General features: G+C 47.1%; 1 protein-coding gene across 1 annotated transcript in view; it reads left to right on the top strand.

Annotated features, from left to right (window-relative positions):
- Positions 1–12,864, top strand: part of MOGAT1 (monoacylglycerol O-acyltransferase 1) — a 13,207-nt gene extending 343 nt beyond the window's left edge. The window contains exons 2-6 of the mRNA XM_010142588.1: positions 5,459–5,637; positions 6,063–6,264; positions 8,273–8,447; positions 10,999–11,198; positions 12,701–12,864. Of these exons, the coding sequence (XP_010140890.1) occupies positions 5,459–5,637; positions 6,063–6,264; positions 8,273–8,447; positions 10,999–11,198; positions 12,701–12,855 (911 nt within the window). The 3' untranslated portion in view covers positions 12,856–12,864. The remainder of the gene's footprint in view (positions 1–5,458; positions 5,638–6,062; positions 6,265–8,272; positions 8,448–10,998; positions 11,199–12,700) is intronic.
- The last annotated feature ends 409 nt before the right edge of the window (positions 12,865–13,273 follow it).

Below are 13,273 nucleotides of genomic sequence, written 5' to 3'. Positions count from 1 at the left end.
CAGCGAGCGGCTATCCCAGGGAGGGCGAGAGCATCACACCTCTGGACCTGGGCCTTCTCATTCCCTGGAAGCTCTGCGTGGCTTTTTCTCTGGTTTTGGGTCTATTCCAGTGGGTTCTTTTTCAATTATGGTCTTAAAAAGCATGTGACTGTGTCTTCTTTGAGATGCCCATTGGGTTTCTGTCAACTAACAACCTTTTCTTGAACGTGAACAAAAAGGCTGGTACATGACTAACGCTGCTTTCATTGCTGGTTTTGTATTCAATAGTTCAATAAAATTCCCACTTAACCAGGTGGTGAAAACTAATAAGGATTGACAGTGAACTGGCTGTAAATGCAGCCGCTTCTGTGAATTTATGAAAACTGTCCTCGCTTGTTTTAAGAAAGGCTTCCTGACTGTGGTACTTGGTAAACTTTTCCTTCTGGTTATTCCTCTGTAGGGAATTTTCCTAATATCTTAACAGACTCCTCTCACTCAACACCCACTCACAGCAGCAAATCTCATTCTTTTAGGTAGGATGCATCACTTGATAAGGTAAACGAAGCCTTGACTCTCTGGGAGCAGCTCTGTGGACTGTAGAAATTGGTGGGTGGTTTCTTAACAGTCTGTGTGGAACCAAAAGGTGCTGAGGTGTAGAGCAGCTGATGGCCTGTGCCTTACTGGAAGCACTGGGATGCTTTATGACTGTCTGTGATTTGGGACTTGCAAGGAGAAGAGGAATGTGCGCGTATCCTCCTTGCAAATGTAGTGTCCTTCCAGTGGTGGCCTGATGGCTTTCAGATGATTCTTTTTTAGGTTGTTAGACTGCACAGAAAAGATTTGGGTCTGTGGGGGAAGCACGAAGCACTGCCACAGGTTTATCCTTAGTGCTTGGCTGTTTCGTTACCTGTAAATTATCTGTGGTTGGACTATAAACAGTTCCTGTCTTTGCCTGTATTGTAACTAACCTGTGCTTCTAATGCTTTGTTCTTGAATTACTCTTGGCATAGGCCTTTATTCCAGTCTAATGATAACACAGGTGAGGTTCAGTGGCAGTGGAAGGAGACAATGTTTTATCCTAGCCTGGTTGGTAACAGCCCTGCTGCTGAAAATCACGTCCTTCTCTGTTTACTAGAAGTGATGGGGGCAGCAGAGGATCCACTCTTGCCACAGCTTAGCGGGAGAAGCAGGCAGCTGTCGGGAATAAAGATCCAGGGAAACCACCATGGAGGTGGTTTTACATCCAGTTCTGTTGTATACAGCGAGTGCACATGATCGTGATAAAAATCTGCATCAGAGACTGCTTGAATTTTGGTGGGCAAGTTGGTTCTAATAATACTCCCCTGCTTGTGCTTTCCTGGGGATGTTTATCTTTAGAGCTGTCCAAGGTGACCTTGTCACTTCGTAGGTGTACGCTTTCAGTCATAGGACAGTCGGAGTCATCTGGCCAAAAAGTTTCACTTTGCTCCAGGAAGATTCATATGGCTGAATCCTAAATGATTCTGCCTCAGCAGAATAAACATGTCTCTGCCTCTGAGGGTCTGCAGATGTGCACAGAATTTCATTACATACAAAAGGAACCTCTTTAAAATTCCGGGTGGGAGTTCCTGCTCTGTGCTGCAAGCTGCCAGAGTTCACCCTCCAGCAGAAAAGACAAGTTCTCATTGTGGCAGCGGCTCTTCTGTAACTTATCCAGGGGCACAACACCAGAAGGAAAAATAAGTTCTGAAATACTGGGATCTATATTTAAGAGCTTCTGGATGAGATGAGGGAAATGCCCATTGAACAGTTTCCCGCCGTGTGCCCGCTGAGTATGGGGTGTGTGCTCTAAGACAGTTTAGGTAGAGTTCCATGGAAGAGAAAACTGTTTTAAATGGGTTTCCTGCTTTTAAAAGAGGAATGGTGTGAGCCTGCAGTCTGGGAAACCAGAGTGTGGAGGCTGAAAAGCAGGGAATGCTTGAAATGGTGCTGTTTCTTGCCCTACACAGAAATCTGAACCAGCTCCAGGCAGAAGCACGGCTTCAAGTCATTAGTATTTCACTGCTGAAAGATCAAGTATATGGAGTTTTGCAATTTCAGAGAACCTGCTCTGGAAAAAAAATCTGAAGGAGCGAATTCTGACAGAAGTCGATTTGTGCCTGTAATTACTGATATTAGAAGTTTGTTGCCTGGGCCAGGGGCTGACAGAGCCATGGCAGCTCTGGCTCTGTCCCAGTCCCACACTCATGCAGCACCCATGTTGCATCCACCCGACACCGTGGCCTGATACCTGCCCGTGATCTCTCTGTGCCGTTGTCCAGCCCCACACCAGACAGAAAGTCACCTGGAGAAACAAAATCTCCGAGCCTGGAAATGCTGCTGGACCCACTGGGGGCGAGAGCAGAGAGGTCACATCGTCCTAGTTTTGTCCTGCAGGTTTCCCAATATGTGATAAGGATACCAGGAGTTGGTCTTGAGATGAGGTGGTGGGAGGTGAGGATGGAGCATCTCTGGGGCTCATTTTCTAGGTCCAGCAGTGGTCTCGCTGGTATTCTCCTTTCTGGGGCCCGAGGAAGAGACTGCTGTGTGTGCACCCCAGTGTTTATTTGCAAAATACTTAATAATACAAAATCAGCACCTAATAAAAGGTATGTTTTAATATGCACGAAGCCACAAAATAATATGCTAAAGACCTTGGTGTATGCTAAAGCACACCCTGTTCTCTGGTGATTAAACCCCCGTGCATGTAGCATGGAGGATGAAGTGCTCTGTGAATTGAGCTTGGCTGGAGACAGTTCTGAGTTGTGGATCTGGCTTCCCCAGAGGAATAGGAATGAAGAAACATTTGCCAGGGAGTGAGATATTGGTGCTGGAATAGGTGACTTATGTGTTAAGAAAGCAGTGTGATGTGCTAAAGCAAAAAAATAACCTCAAGCGTGTCACAACGGTTTGTTACCTGGTGCAGATTTGATCCGTTGGCTGTAGCTGGCTAACTAAGACAGTCTGATCTTCCTCAAGGCCTTATTAAAGAAAACTCAGAAAGAAAGAAAGAAAGAAAGAAAACTCAGCTGAGCTCCCTGAGCCTTTCCCCATGAGCTGGCTGGGATTGCTGCTGGTTTCGTCAGTCTATGTTCGTCTGCCTGTGATGCTTACAGCTGCCCCCGGGCAGGACCAGTGTGTGATCACAGGGGATAAGCCGGCCACTTGCTGGTGCGAGGCTGACTGGTATTTCTCGGAATGCTGCCACTGCTACCTGCATCCTGGGGAGGGAATTTAACCTGTCTCCCAGTGTGTGTGTTTGTATCTCATGAGAACAAGAGGAAAATGGCTGAGCTGCATCAGGGGCCCTGGCTTGGCCACCCCTGTGTGAACCGGGCTGGTCATGATGTCTGAGGAGAAGGGAAGGCAGCAGGGAACACGTAGACTGAATTTGGGGTGGTGTCTCAGGGTTTGGTAATTAGCCACTGGGGATTATGGCATCCAGACCCCTCTGTCTAGAAGGCAATAGTGCCTGACCTCCCTATCTCCAGTTTATCAGTGTTTGCCAGTGGCGGGGCTGCTTGCTGGGAACTGCAACCCAGTTCCAGAGTACACAGGCCTTTAGAGCAGGCTCCAAACCTTGGCATCTGCGTGTTTGTGTTCGTTATCTTGGCAGTGTTGAAATACAGCTCCCCAGGTAGGAGAGCTCAGACATCCTCATGACCGGGGCTCCCAGTGGTGACTGATAAACTGACAAAGGACCTCCGCCACAGGACACTGGTAAATATTCAGCAAATGCTGACCTCCTTACCACCTCCACCCTGGAGATGGCTACCAAGTTCCTGTGGACTTCAGCAGTTTTCCAGGGCAGTTAGAATCCACTGAGCAGGGAAAATACTTTTTTTTAATGCCAAAATCAACTTATCGGTGGTACCTTGAGGGATAATAGAGAGGCGCAAATGTTCATTAGGGGTGAAAACACCACCGTGCAGTTCTTCTGTGTGTTCCCTCCACAGGCTCCGCAGGTACCCAGCTCGGGGCCATTGCTGCTCTGAAAACTAATGCTGAGGAGAGGACGTGGTTGTGGTTCTGAGGTGTCAAGCAGTCTGGAGGTCTCAGTGTGAGCTGCTCTGCCTGGCTTTGTGGGGTGCTACAGGGAGCCCATAGTGCTGGTAATACTGGGACGAGCACCCTGGTCTCCTGGGATAGCCTGCACTGGACAGCCATGGTCTGTGACTGCTCCAGGAGTAACAGGAGGCCCTTCTAGGGGACAGTCGTAGATTTGGTGGCACTCACAATAGGTACTGTTCAAACATTTTTGACTCCTTGGTAACTGCAAATGCATTTGGAGTTTCCAGCTGCCAGGATCACCCGCAAAGTGCTGGTTTCCTGCTTCCTGTCACTAAACACCACTCTGTGGGGTTTAACTGTTCTGTGAATTTGGTGCCCAGGGCTGCAGACTCAGAGTCTCAGAGGGCGAAGCATCAGCTACCTCCCAGGAGGCAATGACACAGTGAAGTGAAGAATTCAAGTCATTCACCTGTTGCCTGGAATTTGTTTATGAATTTGGGTAAAGCGGTTGCCGTTTATTAACTCGCTGTCTTCTCCGAAGGGGAAAATGCTGGGTTTGTATTTATAGGCTCATCGGGTTTGAGTCATCAGGGGTTTAACCCATCTCGCAGGCTGTTAACGCGTGGGAATAATAAGGAGGTATGGCAGAAGGAATTTGCTTCGCAGGTCTTGTTGCAAATGCAACAATCACCCAGCTTTGTCCTCCAAGATGCTGAGCTCCCTTTAGAAGTGCTGACAGCTGACTTCTCCCCTCATACCTTACCTGTGCCCAGGGGTGTGTTGTAGCCAGAACAAAGCCCTGAGCTTGTTGATCTCGTGTGCCTGTCTCGGTGGTGTTAGATAGCGCTGTCTGGCCCTTCTTGCTGCTGGTGCCATTAGCTCTCCAGCAAGGATGCAGAGCACCTTTCAGCTCCTTGGCTACAAACCTGGTAGTAAAAGTCAAAGTCGTTTGATTCTGCTCTGAGCCAAAAGTCCTTCTGAAAGGAAGGTTAGGAAATAGAAATACTTGCCTAACAACTTGCAGTTAATTGATTTATGGCAATTAAAAAGCATCCTTGTCTTGGCATCCTTTCTAGACATTTCTACTCTTTCAGGATCTCTTCTTTGAGATGGTAATGACTTTTCTTCAAAATATTCTTAATGACCTGGGTCTGAAAGTATCAGGACTTCAAACTGCTTTTGTATTTCCGTAGCAATGGTGAGTTCCCACACACAGTGACACATTTAGAGGCTGGAGTGGAACCCCTTTCTGTTTTGGTCCTGCCTAGCACATCTCTTTGGCCAGTCACAGAGCACTCTTCATGGGGACGAGAATTGCCCCCTCTGTTTTACAGGTGGAAACATTAAGGATCAGAAAGGGGGAGTGATTGCCTGACACCACTCAAGGAGTCACTAATGGAGACAGGCACCAGTAACGCTTGCTGTGGTTTCCTCTTTTTGTTTCTTGTAGCAGAATTTTGCTGTGGGTTCTTCGTGATCCTTATCCTGGGCAAATTCTGGTTCCTGGCCGTTCTGTACCTGCTGTGGCTGTACCTTGACTGGCAGACGCCATGCATGGGAGGCAGACGGTCCCAGTGGGTCAGGAGCTGGACTCTCTGGAAGTACTTCAGGGAATATTTTCCCATTCACGTGAGTAAAAGGTTTCTCACAGAACTGAAAACACTGGAACAGAGACAGCTCGAATAGCTGTGAGCACGGACAAATGCCTCCGACTCATCGTTGGTGAAATTCTCGTTCTCCAGCGTGAACTTCACTTCTTTCTAAAACTTGGGAAGTCTGAGATTTAGTGACAAAAAAGGATGGGGCTGATTTTTACTCGGATTGTTGACTCACAAAGTAGTGCCTCAGCACAGTGAATGCTAGACATGGTTTCCTGAGAGCTGTCTAGTCAAACTTTGTTCAGCTCTGCAAGGGGACAGTAGCTTAAAATGCTCAGAAGGAAATGACTTGTCATCAGTTCTGTGTCCTGTCAAGGTGCAGTTTCCATACTAGTTGTTTTTGGGGGTCCTTCTGAGGTGAGTATTTTCATGTCGTCCCCTGTCTCTATTTTTCAGCTGATAAAAACTTCAGATCTGAGTCCACATCACAACTACTTACTCGGCTTTCACCCTCACGGAGTCCTGGTAGCTGGAGCCTTTGGAAACTTCTGCACCGGTCCAAGTTTCAAAAACTTATTTCCTGGGCTCACTCCATATCTTCACATCATGCCCATCTGGTTCAGCTGCCCCTTCTTCAGAGAATACGTCATGAGTGCTGGTAAGTACAAGCAGAAGGTGGCAGCTGCCGCTGCAAATGTCGGGTCTGTTCCCCTCCCCGTGAATTCACTTCAGAATTGGTGCTCAATTAAATCTCTGTTCAACAGAGATGGTGCTGAATTAAATCTCTGTTTTACAATGAACTGTTCTTGCAAAACAATTTGAAAGGTTTTATTAACAGTTTTCTTAAACTGTATCCATGAGCTTTTTTTTTCCTTTCTGAAAAAAAATTGCTGTTTTTCCTGTGAGCCGTGAGACTGCACAAGGTACTGAGTGCCAGTTATCTGCGAGAGGAGAAGGTCATACTCATTTCTAACAGCGTTTAGCTTGTTTTACAAGTGGCACAGGCACTTGTAAAATAAATCAAGGATTATCTCTTCTCTGAAAGGCTTGAAGTCCTGCTCAGGGCAAATAGCTTTCTAGTCGGTAGTTAATTACCGGCTTCGTACTGAAGTCCTGTATGGCCAATTCATGTAGTTTTAATGGAGATGTAAACCCTGTAGACAGCAACTTCTCTGTTCGGAACAGCACTTGTCATAAAGGGCTGATATTCATGACTGATATTGCAGCAATAAAAGATAAAAGTAACAAGCAATAACATTTTGGGAACAGAAAAATGTGTCATGAAATCAGGAGTAGCGTCCTCCCACGGTGGTTTAATACGGGAGTTATTTTACTTAATATTCGTGAAACTAGAGAATTTGAGTGAGTAGGTCTGGTGCACAGACGAGGTTTGGGAGGCAGAGCTCTAGCTCGTATTCCTAGCTGCAGCAGCGACGCCATGATTGCAGATAAAGCTGTTCCATTTGCTGAAACACGCCTGGGATGGTGCTCAGATTAGTATCAGACTCATGTAGCCGTGGGTACGTCAGCATGCCAGATAATACCCTTCCGCGCAAACGCCATTTCCCCGGGGATTCTTTCAGCCTTGCGAAGGTGAGGGACTGGCAGTGGTGGAAGGTGACAGCTTTAAACGTTGTCTGGCCTGCAAGTCAGCTTTACACCCTTTTGGCATCTGGATCCATAGGAACAAATATTTACCTGCTAGATGAGAAGCAGCTTGAGTAAGAAGCACGGTGCAGAATCACCAGCACTGCAGCTCATTCCTCACAGCAGTGTATCTGATAAACCAGGGGGGACCTTTGGTGTAATGCAGGTTATCACTCAAACCATAAAATGCTTGCAAAATCCTCCGTGTACTGGAAGCCGTGCTCCCAGCATGCTGCTCCATCTCCCAGTCCTGTGCTGCCTGTCTCCAAATCCTGCCAGGCCGCAGCCCTCCTTGGGAAGAGCACTTGCAGCAGTGCCAAGCTGCTATGCGAGCCCTGCCTGTGGGCTGGCATCTCGGCTTCAGCGGGCAGATAACTCTGTCATGGGGAAAGACAGCAGCTCTTTCTCTTCCGGAGAAAATGCCGATAGGTGAAGGAGCATCACTCGAACTACCTGTGAGTCTCGGGTCAGCTGCATTTTTCAGAGTAATGGTGACGGGGATGACATAGGGCAAATGGAAGTAGCTTTTTACTGAGGGCTGAGCTTGCTCCAGTAGCGAGTTACTCCACTTGGTGGCCAGCTTGCGAAGCTGGATCGCAGTCATCTTCCCTTTCTGGTGATGCTTTCATAATCCTCATTGTAATGCCCCTAATAGGAAAAGAAGCGAGTGGGAAACAGGAGACTGAGTTCTTTGCTTGGTCTGCAGAAGAGCATGCTTTGTTACTAACCCTGTAAAAACCCAACCCCAAACCAATAAAAGAACCCCTAAAACACCAGCACAAACTAGACTTATCTCTAGGCTGTAATTTAGACTACCTTCGTTGTGTCTGAGCTTGCAAGTCCTCTATTTGTCCTGTTAAACCCTCGGTGCCGATGTCTAGGACTTCCCCAAGACCAAACCTGTTGCAGAGTGAGGGGATTGAATACAGCTCTTTGAGCCCTGTGCCGTTAAGATACACCTTTAAATATCTAAATATGGGACCATCCAGCAGTCACTCTCAAAATGTTTGCTCCCAAAGGAATGGTTTCTGCGTCCAAGGAGAGCGTCTCGTACGTGCTGAGTAACAAAGGAGGTGGCCACGCATCTGTCATCGTGATCGGAGGAGCAGAGGAGTCTCTGAACGCCCATCCTGGCAGTTTAACCCTGAACATCCTCAAGAGGAAGGGCTTTATTAAAATGGCCTTGAAACACGGGTAGGTTTCCCATCCGGGCTGCCGTAAGCACCCTTTGAGGACAGATCGATTCTGAAATATAGTTGGTATTCTATGTATTAGATTGAGAATTTGTCAAAATCACGTGTCTGAGCACTGGCAGAGGAGCCAGTCTATCCACCTAGATCCCATCTGGGAGTGTTGGAAACTTCTCGTCTTTCATCATTTGAAAGCAGTAGGTGTTATTAGCATACCTTGGAGTTTTGTTTCAGGGGGGTTTTGTACTAGCAAGGAGTAAGAATTATGAAACGGCATCAGTAAACCTCAGCTGTTCATGCTGAGCGGAGCAGACGCTCTGTTTTCCGTGCTGTAAATGGAAGGTATAGAATTTTATTACCATTTTAAGCAAGCAACAAAAATATTAGAAAGCTATGCCCTGTTTTATTAAATTGCTGAAAACTGTGGTCTAGGAAGGTTTGTTTTCACTGTTACTCTAAAGGCTTTGGAGATTGTTATTTGCAAAGTAAGTTTCTGGGAATTTGGGGTGAAAATCTCAAGGAAAAAACTAGCTTATTTTTTACTATCCAGCAGCCATCAGTGTGTAACTAAAGCAGGTTTGAGTGTTGAAGCGATGAACTGGGGGAAGGTGCTCTCTGGGAAGCAGAGCTCTTTGTGCACCCAGGGTGCTGAGGTCCATTTTTTCTAGGAGCCCTTTTGTATCAGGGTTCCAAGAGGATTTCCAATACACCTCACTGGGAGTCTCGTAAAGGATCTGTTCTCTGATAGAAAGTAACATTTTGGTCTGATTTGTACCCAGAAACCACACTTCGGTATTTAAATTCGGGCTTTAGTGCCTGGATGAGTCTTTACTCAGTTTCTGCTCAGCTGCTGAGGAATCCAGTGGGATCCTGAACACTATCAGTAGCTTTTATATTTAAGCAATAAGTTCAGACAGATATTTAGATGCGCTTTTGTTTGAGCATGTCCATAAGCATCTGATCCGTCATAAAGGAGGGTGTTTATTTCCCCTCTGAACAGATTGAGAAACCAAATCCACCCATGGCCCTGGTGGCCTTGATTTCAAAAGCATCCCCAGCCGACAACAACGTATCAGGACATTTCCCAAACACGGGAATGGCCACTTCTTTCCTAACCAAGTGCTTTGTTTCAAATGTTGATCCTCCTCTTTGTGAAAGAGCTGTAGGAATCCTGACTTCATGTCTACACAGTAGGTGTTACAGCACTGTCACCAGCCCTTAGCTCTTGTCCAAAGACTCCGCGTCCAGTAACTGCTTCTGATTCTAACATGTTGTTTCTAATTAAAAAAATGTGAAACAAGCTTCCAGCTCATGTGGGAATGAAAGAGCAAGGGAGGCTTGTGGGAGATGGATGAGGAGAACCCCCTGCCATCAGCACCTGTGTGTGTGTCTGGTGCTTTTCATCTGCAGCATCAAATACCAAGGAAGGAAGGGGCAGCGCGGGGAGCAAGGGTGGCGTGGAGGCTCGCTCCTCGGCCCAGAACACATCTAATGTGGCCTGATTACATCAGTGAAAGTCCTCTGCATTTCTGGAAAAGACATTTTGGTCCGAGGCAATCAGATATCTGGTGTGAAGAAATCTTGACGAGATTAAGCAAATGGTGACTCAGCTAACTTAGCTTTAATTACACAATCCCAAGTTACTTATTTCTCTGCCTCAACCTCCTACAGAGCATCTTGCAAAAGCCTTTGCTAGATTAGAACAATCCTTACAGTCTCAGGGTGCTGTTGCACCACAAGATGTTTCTGTTTGTCTCAGCCTTGTAGTAAAAAGTGGTGTATCTGCCTCGCCACAGTATGTACCAGGCTTTCCATTTGTCCGGGAGCCAGCCGGTGCCTTTCCTGCCAAGCAATTCATGGGCTGAATGAGAATTGATGAAGCCGTGCGGGAGCCAAAGGGAGTTCATGTAATTGCTGTGGGTAGGATGTGACCTCTGCTAGTCGGGGACTGAGGCTGGTGTTTCCGAGGGAGTCTGGAGGAAGCTGGGTTTCTCTGGGAACTGGACAGCAGTGAGGTCTGGCATTGTGCTTGCGGCAGCAGCAGGGGTATCTGGGTTCTATCACGGGGTTTGTGCTGAAACCAAGTGTGTGCATCGCTCCAGTCACAAGGCAGAGGAAAGCCGAGGTCTGGCTTTGCTGCCTGCCAGCCAGGAGCAGTTTAAGGTTAGCAATGAGGTGTATTTACTGGCTAAGAGAGCAAATGCAGCAGAACAAGGGTGGACTTGCCAAAATAGTAGTGATGAAGATCGTAATCATGATGATGATATGTTCAATCATTCATTTTTATGATTGTGAAGAGCCATAAAACGTTGGCATGGGCAGCAACCAGCGTAAATGCTGCCCAAAAGCTCGTGGCTATTATATGCCAATCACTTTGGTTGTTTTTTGAACCCCAAACCCCACAGAGCAGCTGCGTATCAGAAGAGCTGCTGGAGTTCGGAGCTGCCGAAGCTCGCTGTGCTGCTTCTTGTGAAGCCATTGCCAGGCAGCTGCCGTGAACCACAGTGCTGCTCCCACCGCGAGGTGGGATTCTCAGCAGGGTCATTGTGTTCCAGGGCTCATCTGGTCCCGGTGTTCTCCTTTGGCGAGAATGAACTGTTCAAGCAAGTGGCAAACCCTAAAGGCTCATGGCTCAGAAATGTCCAGGAGAAGATGCAGAAGATAATGGGCTTTGCTCTACCGCTCTTTCACGCTCGAGGAGTATTTCAGTACAGTTTTGGCTTAATCCCGTACCGGCAGCCTATTCATACTGTTGGTGAGTTCCCTGTGCAGTTCCTAATGCTCTGTGAACGTTTAAGTTGTAAGCGTGCTACTAATTTCCATGTGAATGAGGAAATCTAACGGAAGCGATTGGTCACTGTGCATCTAAAGCAGGGTGAGAGCTTTTAAAGAGATATTTCCTTTTCAATTAATCATTTTTTTTCATTCCTGTCCTTCTCCAATTAAGAGGGGATTCTTTTCTCCCTTTCCCCTTTGTCCCAGGCCAGATCTTCTTCATTCACAGGTTTCTGTCCCCAAGGAAACCCAAGGGTTTGTCTGCTCTGTACCAGAGCTCCGCAGCCCTTCAGCAGGCTGCTGCTTCATGGCATTGCAGCTCCCTGGGGCATTCCTTCACCATGGAAAGTTCCATTTGTGTTTAATGGAACAGCCATCTGCATCAGCACATTGTGTACAGGCAGTCTAAAAATGTCACATATTTTAAAGCCAAAAAGTTTTCAGAGCATCGGAAGGAGAGCACCACATTTTCTGGGCTGACAGCCTTAGCCACGTAGAGTCTGAATTTCAGCACTGCGTAGGGCCCAAGAGCTGTTGGCAGCTGATGCTGCAGCAGGAAAATGCAGAATCAGCCCTTTTGTGGTTCTGGTTAGACTTCCCTTCCCTCAACACTGTCCAATCTGAAGTGGCGACGTTGGTTGACAGGGATTTTCAGGTGCCTTTTAAAAGCTTCTGGGGGTTCTTTTAACTCTGCTTTTCTGCAGAGGCCTCCTCTGCAGTCTGCCTTGGGTCTGTTAAGTTCTCAGTGCAAGAGCAGCTGTCAAAATCTTAGTAACTGAACCACACAAGCAAGACTGAAGTCATGGGAAGCCTCTCGTAGCACATCGCAGGCTTTTTAGCCATGGCTTTTTGCGGAGGAGGTGGCAGCTGCCCTCTGGAATTATTGCCCTCTGGAATTATCTCCCTCTTGCTCTTAGTTGGAGCAGGTTGCAGGGGTTCCACAGCCTTGGAATGGTATTTGTGGGCAATGGATGGTTCAGAGACACCTGACAGGGCTTGGGGTGCTACTCCTCCCTAGGCCAAGGGATGTTTCCACTGTCCTCTTGGGCACGTCCCTCACACTGGATACCTCTAGTATTCACACAGAACAGAAGAAGGTGAGAGGGTACATGGGTTTAATGCTGCTTTGAGCTTGGGGAGCATGACCCCGATGGAAAGATGGTGCAGAGCCCATGGGATTATATGTTGAAGAGTAAACCGCTCCTTCAAGTCAGAGCTTAACCCCCTTCTCCTTGGCTCTTTTGCTGCCAGATTGAAATGATGGGTGTTTTAAATCCATTTAATCTGAACTTGAGCAAAAGGCAGTAGAGACCCAGGGCTCAGGTATGTGAAAGGCAGGATGAGGCCCTAGGGCAAGAGAATTGTGCTGTGATTCCACCACGTCTCTGGGAGCTGTGGTGAAGCTGGGCCAGGAGGGAGAGCAGTTCCTCTTCAAAAAGAGACCTCTGTGAAGCTAATGCTGCTGTTGTGTTTGATTTGCAGTGGGAAGCCCCATCCCTGTCAAACAGAACTTGAACCCCAGCGCTGCAGAGATCGAACAGCTGCACGCGTTGTACCTGCAGAAACTGAGACAATTGTTTGAAGAACACAAAAGAAATTATGGGATCCCAGAGCATAAATCTCTCATCTTCGAGTAGCAAAGTGCAACGTGTGATTCCAAATCGTATGGAAAAAAACCAGCGTATGGTGAAAGATGACCTTCTTGCAATCTGTGTTTTGCAGTCTGTAATTATCCTTGTGTAAGGAATAATTTTAAGGAGGAATTATTAGATGATTTGTTGATTTTTATCTTACTGTTGTGGGAAAATATTCCTTGGGGTGTGAGCCACGAAGCCAGTGCTGTTTTGAGTTGTCCTTTTAAGTTCATCCATACCAGAGATGCCAGTAAGAGGTTCAACAGAGGCGTTTGTACCACCACAGTACCCACCATATCTTGAACAGAGGAAATTGCTCCAGCATGATGCCATCACAAGCAGGAAAAGTATAAACCCGAGAAGTCTTTGATCAGAAGTCAAGAGATTTACCAGCACGGATCAAATGTGACATCAGGTAGCA

Source organism: Buceros rhinoceros, unplaced genomic scaffold (assembly GCF_000710305.1).
Source record: "Buceros rhinoceros silvestris isolate BGI_N320 unplaced genomic scaffold, ASM71030v1 scaffold39538, whole genome shotgun sequence".
Taxonomy (NCBI): domain Eukaryota; kingdom Metazoa; phylum Chordata; class Aves; order Bucerotiformes; family Bucerotidae; genus Buceros; species Buceros rhinoceros.
This window is presented reverse-complemented; position numbering and strand designations above follow the sequence as displayed.